The 11,768-nt window shown below is 43.4% G+C and overlaps 1 protein-coding gene across 1 annotated transcript; it reads left to right on the forward strand.

Annotated features, from left to right (window-relative positions):
- The first annotated feature begins 4,664 nt into the window (after window positions 1–4,664).
- On the forward strand, window positions 4,665–10,098 carry LOC119279328. The gene is made up of 10 exons (XM_037560601.1): window positions 4,665–4,884; window positions 6,095–6,241; window positions 6,336–6,490; window positions 6,706–6,993; window positions 7,149–7,279; window positions 7,738–7,855; window positions 7,928–8,020; window positions 8,133–8,192; window positions 9,252–9,314; window positions 9,979–10,098. Exons 1-10 carry the CDS (start codon window positions 4,665–4,667, stop codon window positions 10,096–10,098), a joined length of 1,395 nt encoding a protein of 464 aa, XP_037416498.1.
- Window positions 10,099–11,768: the final 1,670 nt, after the last annotated feature.

Here is an 11,768-nt window from a genome sequence, read left to right on the forward strand (position 1 = left end):
TTCTAAAAACTTGGTCAAACTTGCACAAGTTTGGCTTTTGAAAAAGCTAGTACCCTTATTGATGGTGTCCTGGACTAGGGGGTACCAACCTAGTTGGCCCACAGTCCATGGGCAGAAGCCTATGGCCCATCATTCTCATAAGGAAGGACTCCGGGAGCCTTGCACTTCGACGTGATCAAGATGGATTCTGCTGTAGACTTGACGTGTACTCCAAGGACAGCATCGACCGCCAGCATGTGTATTCCTAGATGGGAAATCGAGCATGTGTAACCCTAGGTACCCCCAACGTCTATACAAGCGGAGGGGTTTAGTCCATAGAGACCACGGTCACAATTACAAACACCTAGCCTTAGTGTTAGAACACAACTTATGATCTCGAGGTAGATCAATCTTGTACTTGCTACATCATCAATTCGTCATCAATACAATCAAAGCATGACATAGGGTATTATCTCTTTGAGAGGGCCCAAACCTGGGTAAATATTGCCCCCTTCGTCTCTGGTTACCCACAGATCCGACACATCCATAGCTCGGGACCCCCTACCCTGAGGTCTGCCAATTTTAGTACCGACATTGGTGCTTTCATTGAGAGTTCCGCTGTGTGATCAAAAAAGATCGATGACTCATCTGCAGATCAACTACGCACTAGTTGTGGTGACATATTCGTCCAAACACGCATGGATCATTTCTACTCCCTCATAGTCTATGTTTTTAGGATGTTCATCGTCTTTGCTTCGGCGGTGATGATGACGACGCTGAATAAAGATTCTTCGGATCCTTCCCCGACGAGGCCATTTGTTCTTTGGTTTGGGATGGATTTGGAAACCAATATGTTCAAGCAAGGATGGCATGGCAGCGACATCCTCGCGGTGAATCTGTGGCCTCGGGCTCCGCCATTACGACGACGTTTTCTCCAACGCTAGCGTGGAGCTTGGGAGATAGTCCAAGAGCGGATGCAGATTGTGGTCTGCATTGATGACATCCGGAAGATGGAAAGCTGGGCTCGTGGTTCATGGATGGCAGGTATGGTTTCCTCCTTCGACGTCTTAGTCATGGTGGGGTGCCAGATTTGGAGTTCGATGGCATGTCCGAGGTGTTGCCCCAGTCTGGTTCGTTCAATTGCAAGTGCTTCACTTTTGGTGAGCCATCTTGGAGGTCCACGAAGCTGGATATCAGCGATGGAGCCGCGTCGATCTCGGGTGAGGAGGTGATTCGTCATTCTTTTCTTCGGTGGCTGCTGCGGTGGTGCCGGAGGCAGGTGATGGGCGTTGCTATCAAGTTAAGAGATGTTGTGCTATGTTTTTCAGTTTTGTCATGTCGGTCTTTACGTGACTTGTAGTTTGATCTTTATGATATGAATGAGACACGTATTATCATGCAAAAAAGAAGAAGAATAAAAAACAAACACACCCTTAGATGCAAGCAAAGGTGGCCAAATGGGCCGGTCCTGGCATGCTGGCCTGATAATCCGCGTGCTCGACGCCCGACATGTTTATAATCGGGCCATGTCGGCACGTGATACGTCTCCAACGTATCTATAATTTTTATTGTTCCATGCTATTATATTACCTGTTTTGGATGTTTATGGGATTTACTTTACACTTTTATATCATTTTTGGGACTAACCTACTAACCGGAGGCCCAGCCCGTATTGCTGTTTTTTTGCCTATTTGAGTGTTTCGAAGAAAAGGAATATCAAACGGAGTCCAAATGGAATGAAACCTTCGGGGGCGATCTTTTTGGAACAAACGTGATCCAAAGGACTTGACGTGCAAGTCAAGAAGCAATCGAGGAGGCCACGAGGGTGGAGGGCGCCCCCCCTACTGGGCATGGCCCCTATCTCGTGGGCCCCTCGGGCATCCACCGACCTACTTCTTCCTCCTATATATACCCACGTACCCGGAGAACATCAAAGGCGACCACAAAAAACTATTTCCACCACTGTAACCTTCTGTATCCGCGAGATCTCATCTTGGAGCCTTCGCCGGCGCTCCACCGGAGGGGGAATCGATCACAGAGGGCCTCTATATCATCTCCAAGACCTCTCTGATGAGTTGTGAGTAGTTTACCACGAACCTTTGGGTCCATAGTTATTAGCTAGATGGCTTCTTCTCTCTTTTTGGATCTCAATACCATGTTCTCCTTGATCTTCTTGGAGATCTATTCGATGTAACTATTTTTGCGGTGTGTTTGTCGAGATCCGATGAATTATGGGTTTATGATCAAGTTTATCTATGAGAAATATTTGAATCTCCTCTGAATTCTTTTATGTGTGATTAAGTTATCTTTGCAAGTCTCTTTGAATTATTAGTTTGGTTTGGCCTACTAGATTGATCTTTCTTGCAATGGGAGAAGTGCTTAGCTTTGGGTTCAATCTTGCGGTGTCCTTTCCCAGTGACATCAGGGGCAGCAAGGCACGTATTGTATTGTTGCCATCGAGGATAAAAAGATGGGGTTTATATCATATTGCATGAGTTTATCCCTCTACATCATGTCATCTTTCTTAATGCGTTACTCTGTTCTTTATGAACTTAATACTCTAGATGTATGCTGGATAGCGGTCGATGTGTGGAGTAATAGTAGTAGATGCAGGCAGGAGTCGATCTACTTGTCACGGACATGATGCCTATATACATGATCATGCCTAGATAATCTCATAATTATTCGCTTTTCTATCAATTGCTCGACAGTAATTTGTTCACCCACCGTAATACTTATGCTATCTTGAGAGAAGCCACTAGTAAAACCTATGGGCCCCGGGTCTATCTTTTATCATATAAGCTTTCAATCTACTTTCATTTGCATCTTTACTTTTCCAATCTATATTATAAAATACCAAAAATATATTTATCTTATCATATTATCTCTATTAGATCTCACTTCGCAAGTGGCCGTGAAGGGATTGACAACCCCTTTATTGCGTTGGTTGCGAGTTCTTATTTGTTTGTGTAGGTGCGTGGGACTTTTGAGGAGCCTCCTACTGGATTGATATCTTGGTTATCAAAAACTGAGGAAAATACTTACGCTACTATTGCTGCATCACCCTTTCCTCTTGAAGAAAAACCAACACAAGCTCAAGACGTAGCAGAACGTGGCCCGAATATGCGCACGAGTGCCGGCACGGCACAACCCGTTTACTTTTTTCTTCAGATTTTTTATATATTAGCCCCCAAAACAGCCAAAATAGGCCCAAAATCAGGAATACTGGTGGGCTAATTGTGTCAGTGGGCCGGCCCGTCTCCTTGTTGTGTCGTGCCTGGCCCAGAGAGTGTTGGCCCGTGTATTAGGCGTTCCTGGGTGGGCCGTGGCGTGCCTGGTCCATTTAGTCCGGGCGGCGGCTGTAGCGGTACACACTGTGCTAGCCACCGCGACTGGCACATTGATCTGTAACAATAGCAATGTTAAAAAAACTACAAGCGTTGAAAAAACCATTTGTTCCTTCTAGTGCTTTTTCTTCAGTCCTATTCTGTTCTTTTTTTTTCTATTTTTCTTTGTTTTTCTTTTTAAATATTTTTTTACTTTTTCTTTGTAAGCTTTTCGAAAAGTTCAAATATGATTCAGAATTTTTAAAAATGTTCTTTTTGTCAAAAATTGTTCATATTTCTGAAATAGTGTTCACATTTACAAAATTTTGTTCACAATTTTCGAAAAATGTTCATGATTTTTTTGTTTGTTTGTTCAGATTTTCAAATTTTTTGTTCACATTTGAAATCTTTTTAAAATTAATTCAAAAAATGTTTGAGTTTCAAATCTTGTTCGCATTTTCAAAAAATGTTCATAATTCGAAATAATGTTCGCACTGCCAAATTTTGTTCAGAGTTACAAAAAATGTTCCCTTTCTCAAAAATTGTTCACAGATCCAAAAATATGTTCGCTTTCTTCAAATTTTGTTTCAAGTTTAAAAAAATGTTATAGTTTCCAATCTTGTTCGCATTTTCAAAAAATGATCAAAATTCGAAATAATGTTCGCATTGCCAAATTTTGTTCAGAGTAACAAAAAATGTTCCCTTTCCAAAAAATATGTTCACTTTCTTCAAATTTTGTTCCAAGTTTCAGAAAATGTTCTCTTTTTCTATTTTACGTATAAAATTTTATGAAATATTCTTTTTTTTCAAAATTTGTTCAACATTACAAAAAAACTTTGCTGTTTTTCAAAAATTTGTTCACAGGTCAAAAAATGTTCAACATTTTAAAATAATTATTCGCTATTTTTGGAATTGTCCGCGTTCAGAAAAAGATACAGGTTTTGAAAACGAACTGCATTTTTCCTGGGAAAAAAAAGAATGAACTGCGTTCGAACTTCTCAAAAAGTTTAGATCGGTCGTGGATTATGTTCTTATAGTGTTTGCTGCTTAGTATTGGCCAGGAACGCTCAGTGGTGCAATGGTAGCGTACGCGGGTACTAATCGGGAGGTCTAGAGTTCGAATCTCCAGCCGCCTTCATTTTTTTGCGTTGTTTTTCACGTCAGTAACTGCTCCTTCGTGGGCCGGCCCAAACGAGGCACCCCCCTGTGCGAAGCCCCTCCAGTCTGCCGCAGAATGCGGCAGATAGGAGGTCCCGAAATCAACGGCCCTCCCAACCACGAACACGACACAGTCGGTAGCGGCGGCGCGATTGCAAGAGGGTCGGTCGACGGTTGATTCCCATCGATCGGAGAAAGATGATGGGTGCGGTTATGGAGAGATCCAACAACAAAAGAACCATGGCGGCCGATCCGATCAGTCGAGACGACCCCTTGGCCAAGAAGAAGAAGGTGGTGGATCTGGGGAGCGACAGCGACGAGGACTTGCCCAATCCGTCACAGTGGGCGGGGGTTAACCTTGATTCCTTCAGCGATGACTACTTGGCCAAGATGGAAAAGGCCAGACTCGACGAAGAATCAGGTATGAATATGATAGCGCGATCCCCGACCAACATCGATTTTTTCAGTTTACTAGTAATGGCGCAACTAGCTTTGCGTTGGCGCCCGCTAGCTGCCGGCGGGGTTGCAGCCTTGCAGGCGTCGCGCCGCGAGCTCTGATGCGGCGTGGCTCCCTGGCGGCCTCTGGGAGCGGATTGATCTGCCGTGGGGATGGCTTGTGGCGGGAGGCGTGCTGGTGGTGCGTCGTGTTGAGTTCGGGGGTCGCGACGACGGCGCGGGTGCGGCTGGGTGTGTCGGGCCAGTGCGCTGGGAAAGGTGGCGCTTTGCCTCTTCTCGGCTGCTGGCAGTCTTTGCGCTGGTGTCCTGGATCCGGCGGGCGTGGTGGATTGGATGGCTGCTGGTGGTTCCTGGCGGTTGGTGGTTCGGCTCTGTGTGCGAGGTGGTGGAGGCAGCTGTGCGGCGTGATGCGTCGCCTCCCCTCGGGGTGGCCGGCCTGATTGAGCAGCTCTGGAACTTTGGGTTTAGGATCTTGGGCTGGGCAAAATCCCTACTTCGTGACGCCGAGGCTAGCATGGTGACGTCCGTGGGCGCCGTCCCCTCCCTGGATGCATTGCTTTGGCCTGGATCCAACTCCCTCCATCGTGCTTAAGGGAAACCCTTGGTTCGGCCTTCGGACCAGGAGGCGGCGGCCTGGCATGGCGTCGTTCCCTCCTTGGAGGCGCCGTCTTGTTGCTCGAGGAGTCCCGGTGGCACGGCCCTTATCGGTGTCGGCTACTACTTTGGACGTGGGCCTCCGAGGCGCAATGTACACCATCGTCGGAGCTCTCTCGATGACGACTCCTCTAGGTTTGCCCAGGCCCTGCCGTCCACTTGCTGACTTCCTCTTGACGCGGTAGGTGGGGTACGTTGGTCTGTGTTGTCCTTGAGTCTTGGTCTTGTTGTAGAGGTCTCCGACGTCGATCATGACATGCCTGGGTTGCTCTGTGGCTCGTCTCATCACCATTGGCATGAGGTTGGCCTAGGTGGAGCATGTATCGTAGTTCGTGTGATGGGTGTGGATTCTAATCCTTGTGATTGGCAGTGTAATGGCCGAAAGGCGTTGTATCCGGCTTCTTTGCCGCTTCTTCTTTAATATATGATACGTATGCTTATGCGCATTATAGAAAAAGTAATAACGCAACTGTTCAATTAATTACCCTCGATATATATTTATGTTCTACTTCTGCCTGTAGCTCCCCGCCCTGTGAAAATTGCCACGCTCAACTACTACAAACCTGCCACCAGGTTTCACACCATCGAGCTTTTCCCCGTCCGTCGATCCGGAAGCAAGGCCGTGCTCCTCGCTGCGAAATTTCTTCTAGGGATTTCATCCTCTCTCGGTACTTTTATATGTATCCTTGTACCCTCTATGATTTGGATTAGTTGATCCGTCGTCTCGCAACTTAACATATATATTGTGTTTGAATCAGACAGATGGTGAACCGCTCAGACGGTGCTCTGGCTTCTGGGTCGATTGGGATGAGGAGAAGAAAACTGGCCTTGTTTTGACAACTGCGCGGCTGATTCGCATAAAGGATGCTCCTTACAGTGTCTGGTCAGGCGGTGAAGAGTATGCTACAGATGCTGATGTGAGTCAATGTGCTTCTTCTATTAATTTCTGTATATGCATGTACTATCTTTTACAGCTGGTTCCATCTCAAATAAATAAAATAATCTTGGTGTATTGCAATTCACATATTTTTTCTATGATCTATTGGCCTTTTCTAATAACTAAATGGAAACAAAACACGCCTTCGCTTACCATTCACAAATCGTATATAATCTGTTCTGCAACTTTGTTTAGGTCACTGTTCATTTGCTAAATGGCACCAGTGCAAAGGGCCAGCTGGTCTATCTCCAGCCCCACTACGATCTCGCTTTCCTGAGTGTTCAGATGGATCAACCAATCAACTTACCATCTTTGAATGAAAAAGATGTAGAATTTGCTCAAGAGGTTTTTCGGCTCGGAAGAGACAATTCCTTAAATCTAAGGATAACATATGCCAGGGCAGAATATTTGAATCCAACCATGTTTGAGCGGCACCACAATGTATACCTCCGTTCTCCAGATGGCCATGGTGATGATAATGAGGTGATATATCTTATCATTAGATAGAATTATATACATTTGGTACAGTTTTGAGTTTTGTGTGATGTCATCTTTATGTTCTATATTGCAATCTATTGTTATAACATTTTTTTGTTCTTGCAAACTTTCATATATGTTGCCAATATGAATTGTTGTAGTTTGACTATGGGGGGCCAGTTATTGACCTGTGTGGAGAAGTTGTCGGAATGGTCAACGACCCTAAGAGATTTGGGTCTTTTATACCTTCTTCCATTTTGCTCAATTGTTTGGATTCATGGAAGAAATATCAGTACGTTTTTTCTCTCAGTGCTGTGATAGTATTAGACTAATGTGGTGTCTCCTAATTGTTATTTTTACCTATTTTTAGGAGTCATTATTTTTAGTAGTATCTATTTCCTCACTTTTATGAAATTTAATTACCATAAGTTGTGTAAAGATTCTCAAAGAATATATATGTGTGTATATATATATACTCATTTGTAAGAAAATCAAGAACTAGATCTTTGATGGGGCCTAGATAGGAAGAAACAAGTAGAACGGCGCTGAGAGTGCAAAATGTGTTACTTTTACGTAATACCAAATCCCCTCTATGAGTTTTTGTCAACTACTATGAACGATTCATCCCTGTTGGGCCTTTCTGAACTCTATTTGAATCAAAATATTTGATTATTATTGATTTTTCTAACACGTTAGATGGAAGCCTGGTTCCACCAAAGATATGTTAAAGGATTATCTGATTTGATGTAGGCACATCGCCCGGCCTCATCTTGGAATGATGTTTAAGGACATCAAACTTCTAGAACCTGCTCATGTTGACATGTTATGGCGTAAGTTTAACATTGATGATGGTCTTATTGTTGAAGAGGTAGGTAATGACTTCCTGAAAGTGCTCAATTTCTCATCTGTGTAAAGTTAATTATTGACGTTTGAACCTTAGGTGTCGGGAGGATCTCCTGCTGAGAAATTTGGAATCCAAAAAGGTGATATTATTGAATCTTTCAGTGGAAAGCATGTTTCTTCCACAATTGAGGTGAGTGAATTAGAGATTTGTTAGGTAAACGAATTGAAAATAAATTTCATTTCTGTGATTTTAGTAGCTTCACGGTCTTGACTAGAATGTTTTCGTTTCCTGCAACTATCAGCTGGAAAATACACTGATGAGCATATACAAGGGAACCTTAGATGCTGAAGTTCATATTTCTGTAAGTTCATTTCTATATATGAGGGCGGTTTGCTTGATCCCGGCCATCCATTTATTTGTACCGAAGTATTATTAGCAAAATGCTAGCTCTAAGAGATGTGTTTGGCTAACTCCATAGGTTGGGGTGTTTCACACACTCGAAGAACAACGGAGCACTGTAGACTTAACTGCAAAATTATCAGAACTTGGAGAGGTTATTAAAAGAGGTACACATCTCCTCTTTTAACTTGCCCCATCTACAGATTATTATTTCAAATCTAGACATAATGTTATCGCTAAGTATGCAAGCTCATGTGCATTGTGCAATACACTCTTACATGACACACATGTGATGTCTAAAATATCACACCAAACCATACAGTATTATGATATTTTGCAAGTTTATTGTTTTGGTAAGTAGGTGGTGTGTAGCGAGTAAGGCCCCGTAAGCTCACTGGCTTCCCAAACGAGACAGCTTCTCGTGGAGCCAGCGCTAGCTAGCTTCTCCTGGAGCCAACGATCGTTCGGTAGCATTGCTGTAGCAGCTGCTTCTTCATGGGCTGTAGCGACAGAAAACGTTTCGTGAGGCACTTCGGAAGGGCACTCTCGTGTAATTTCTAGCAACTTCCACTTCTCGCTTTAGCGAAGCTACGCTTCCGCTGCTCCGAAAAATTGCACTGCGGGGTTCACGTTCTCCAGGAGCTGGCTTCTCGAAGCTAACTCTTTCGGGGTGGCTTCTCTCGGCTCCTTCGGGAAGCTGGCTCGTGGAGAGCTTCCGAAAGGAGCCTAAGTTGTAGAGAACAGACTTCATCCATGTTTTTTTTACCAAAGTGTTCATCTTCCATTTGTAGACTTGGAAGTTTTTGGAATTTTTGGAACAAGAGATGCATGTCTGGGTTTGTGGTGCTAACTTTGAGTTGTGTGACATTTTGCAAAGAATGTGGATTAAATATTGTTTGCACGCTTGCTCTCAGTTTTCTTTTTGGATATAGATACAAAACATTCGCCTTGAGAGAGGTGTTTTGCAAGCAAAAGTAGGCTTGGTTATTTGATACTCATGTTATGTTGTTATTTGTTACAGGTCCTACAGACTCTTGAACTGGCTGCCAGGTCGAGGGGGGATGTTTCTATAGTGTGGCCACATGTAGTACTATAGATATATTACAAATAACATCTTTATCTGTAATTTAGTGCCTAGGTCCTCCAAAGTAGCAGCTCTCCTTGTGGGATTTCCTATACTACAATTGAAACCCCTCTTAGTGCCCGAGGAAGCGTTGTTTGTTGCCTTATCTCATTTGGTGGTCAACAAGGCAAGTATCTTGGCTCTGCACATATGGCTATGCATGAGGGGACGAGACTTGCCTGCTCCCCGCGTGTGTGCCCATCCGTGCTCCCGCATACGTGGCATGATTTGATTGGAACAAAATAAGACCCGGCCCCACCCCCTTAAAATCGGGGGGGAGATGATTAGATTAGAAAGGAAAAAAGAAAAAAGACAACCGTAAGATGAAGTGGGAGCACGGATGGGAGCATGGGGAGGGAGCAGGCAAGCCGAATCCTGCATGAGGAGCACCAAGTATCTTGGCTCATGAACTTTGTGGAAAAGCACTACTAATTTTTAACTGTTGCTGATTTGTGGAAAGTCTTTTCTATGGTGATCTGACTGTAAACACATGTATATTTTTCTGCTGTTATACTTGGATGAAATTTCTAAGTTGCAAGTGTAAGGTGGCCTCTCCACTATTAAACCACGTGTCACAATCCTAGCAAGTGTAAGGTCTCTTATCTCTTTGTGTCATGACTTCTAGTCATTTGGCATGGAATTTACGGTGTTCCCTGTTGATTTTGGAACATGGACAATTCCGATGTTATGTCCTGAAGCTTTCTATCCTTACCAGTTGCTGATAACAACTGATGATGTGCAATGACTCAGCGTGATTCCATTTTCTCTTAGACTGAAAGAATGAATTTTTTGTTGCTATTTTTTTTGGTATACACGGACTCTGTTTTGCAGCTATGTGCGCTAACTGTGATGTGAAGTTGCTCCCTTTTTTGCTGCATTTCTTATTAGATGGCTTCACGCATAAATCTCTAGATTAACATGTACTCCCTCCGTTCCAAATTACTCATCGTGGTTTTAGTTTAAATTTGGACTAAAACCACGACGAGTAATTTGGAACGGAGGGAGTATTTTGCATTGGCATTACAAATAAATAAATAGCCAGACTAATTCCGTGAGAAACTGTACATAACCATGGCGACGGCGTGGAAGTGGAATAAAGTGAGTCGGGAACCAAAATCATAGATCAAATCACAACGGGGTTGTTTTCTATCAAATGTTCAGTTTTTCCCCCTCGCCCACAATGGTGTCTAGGATTTACTAGTGAATCTGAGTTCCGGGGATTTCCTCCTCCCTCGCATGGCGTGAGTTTATAAATAAAACCACGCGGCAGTATCAAGCATAGGCATATAGAAAGGTAGCAAACAACCAACAAGTTTAAACGCTGCACCACCAACAAGGATTACAGTCATAACAACACACATGGCACGCATGCCAGCAACCTATGCACTAAAAGGGACAACAAGAAGACTCCAGAGAAGCATCCGCTAGACGAAGGGACCCTCTCCCGGCTGATGAGATCCGATATTGTCGCCTTCATGCAAGAGATCAGGAGCTCCATCGCCTCAATGTCAACATCTTTAACCAGCGGCTTCCATTGCTGTAAAAGTTTAAGCAATTTATAAATGCAATCAGCATGCTTTTTAGGGAAGCAAAAGATCCTACCCATTTGACCAGACAAAGACTTAGCCAAATCAGAGCAGTACCGACCGTAGGAGCCCCTCTTGGTCGTTGTTGTGTCCAGAAAGAAAAATTATTTGGGTGAAGTTATCGAAGAGTAGGAATTATTTTAGTTCTTCCCCCCCCCCCCCGGCCTCCCTCTGGTAAGGAACTGTGATGTAAGTGTTTCCATCTATTCCTTTCCCCTTACAGAAGTTTTAGGTTCACGTGAGTTTTGGAATCACTATGATATCGATTGTTGGCGAGAATTCTGGTCTTGGTGCCTCCCGATCGTGGGATGTGTCCCGGGGAGTTGATTTCCAAGGGATTCTTGTCACAGTTGTATTATTTCAGTTCTATTTACTTGAGGATTCTGATTTTCAAAATCATTTCAACACTATTTGTGGTGGATATCAGCTGAGCATGATCCCTAGTACTAGGTATACAACACACATGGTACTTCCATTCTAGTATCATTTTTTTTCAAAAGTTTGACATAGACGAGTTTGCAAAGTTTTGGTTATGTGTTGATGGGGGTTATATACAATGGAGCTGTAGTGTGATATTAGGTTGCTTTTATTTAAGTAATTTTGCTCCTTGTATCTATTGTGCTAGATTGCATCACCAAAATTTTGGAATATCATAGGTGGGAGTTCAAGTAGTACACCTAGGTGAAGGAAATATGCCCTAGAGGCAATAATAAAGTTGTTTTTTATATTTCCTTATATCATGATAAATGTTTATTATTCATGTTAGAATTGTATTAACCGGAAACTTAGTACATGTGTGAATACATAGACAAACAGAGTGTCACTAGTA

Source organism: Triticum dicoccoides, chromosome 3B (assembly GCF_002162155.2).
Source record: "Triticum dicoccoides isolate Atlit2015 ecotype Zavitan chromosome 3B, WEW_v2.0, whole genome shotgun sequence".
Classification (NCBI taxonomy): domain Eukaryota; kingdom Viridiplantae; phylum Streptophyta; class Magnoliopsida; order Poales; family Poaceae; genus Triticum; species Triticum dicoccoides.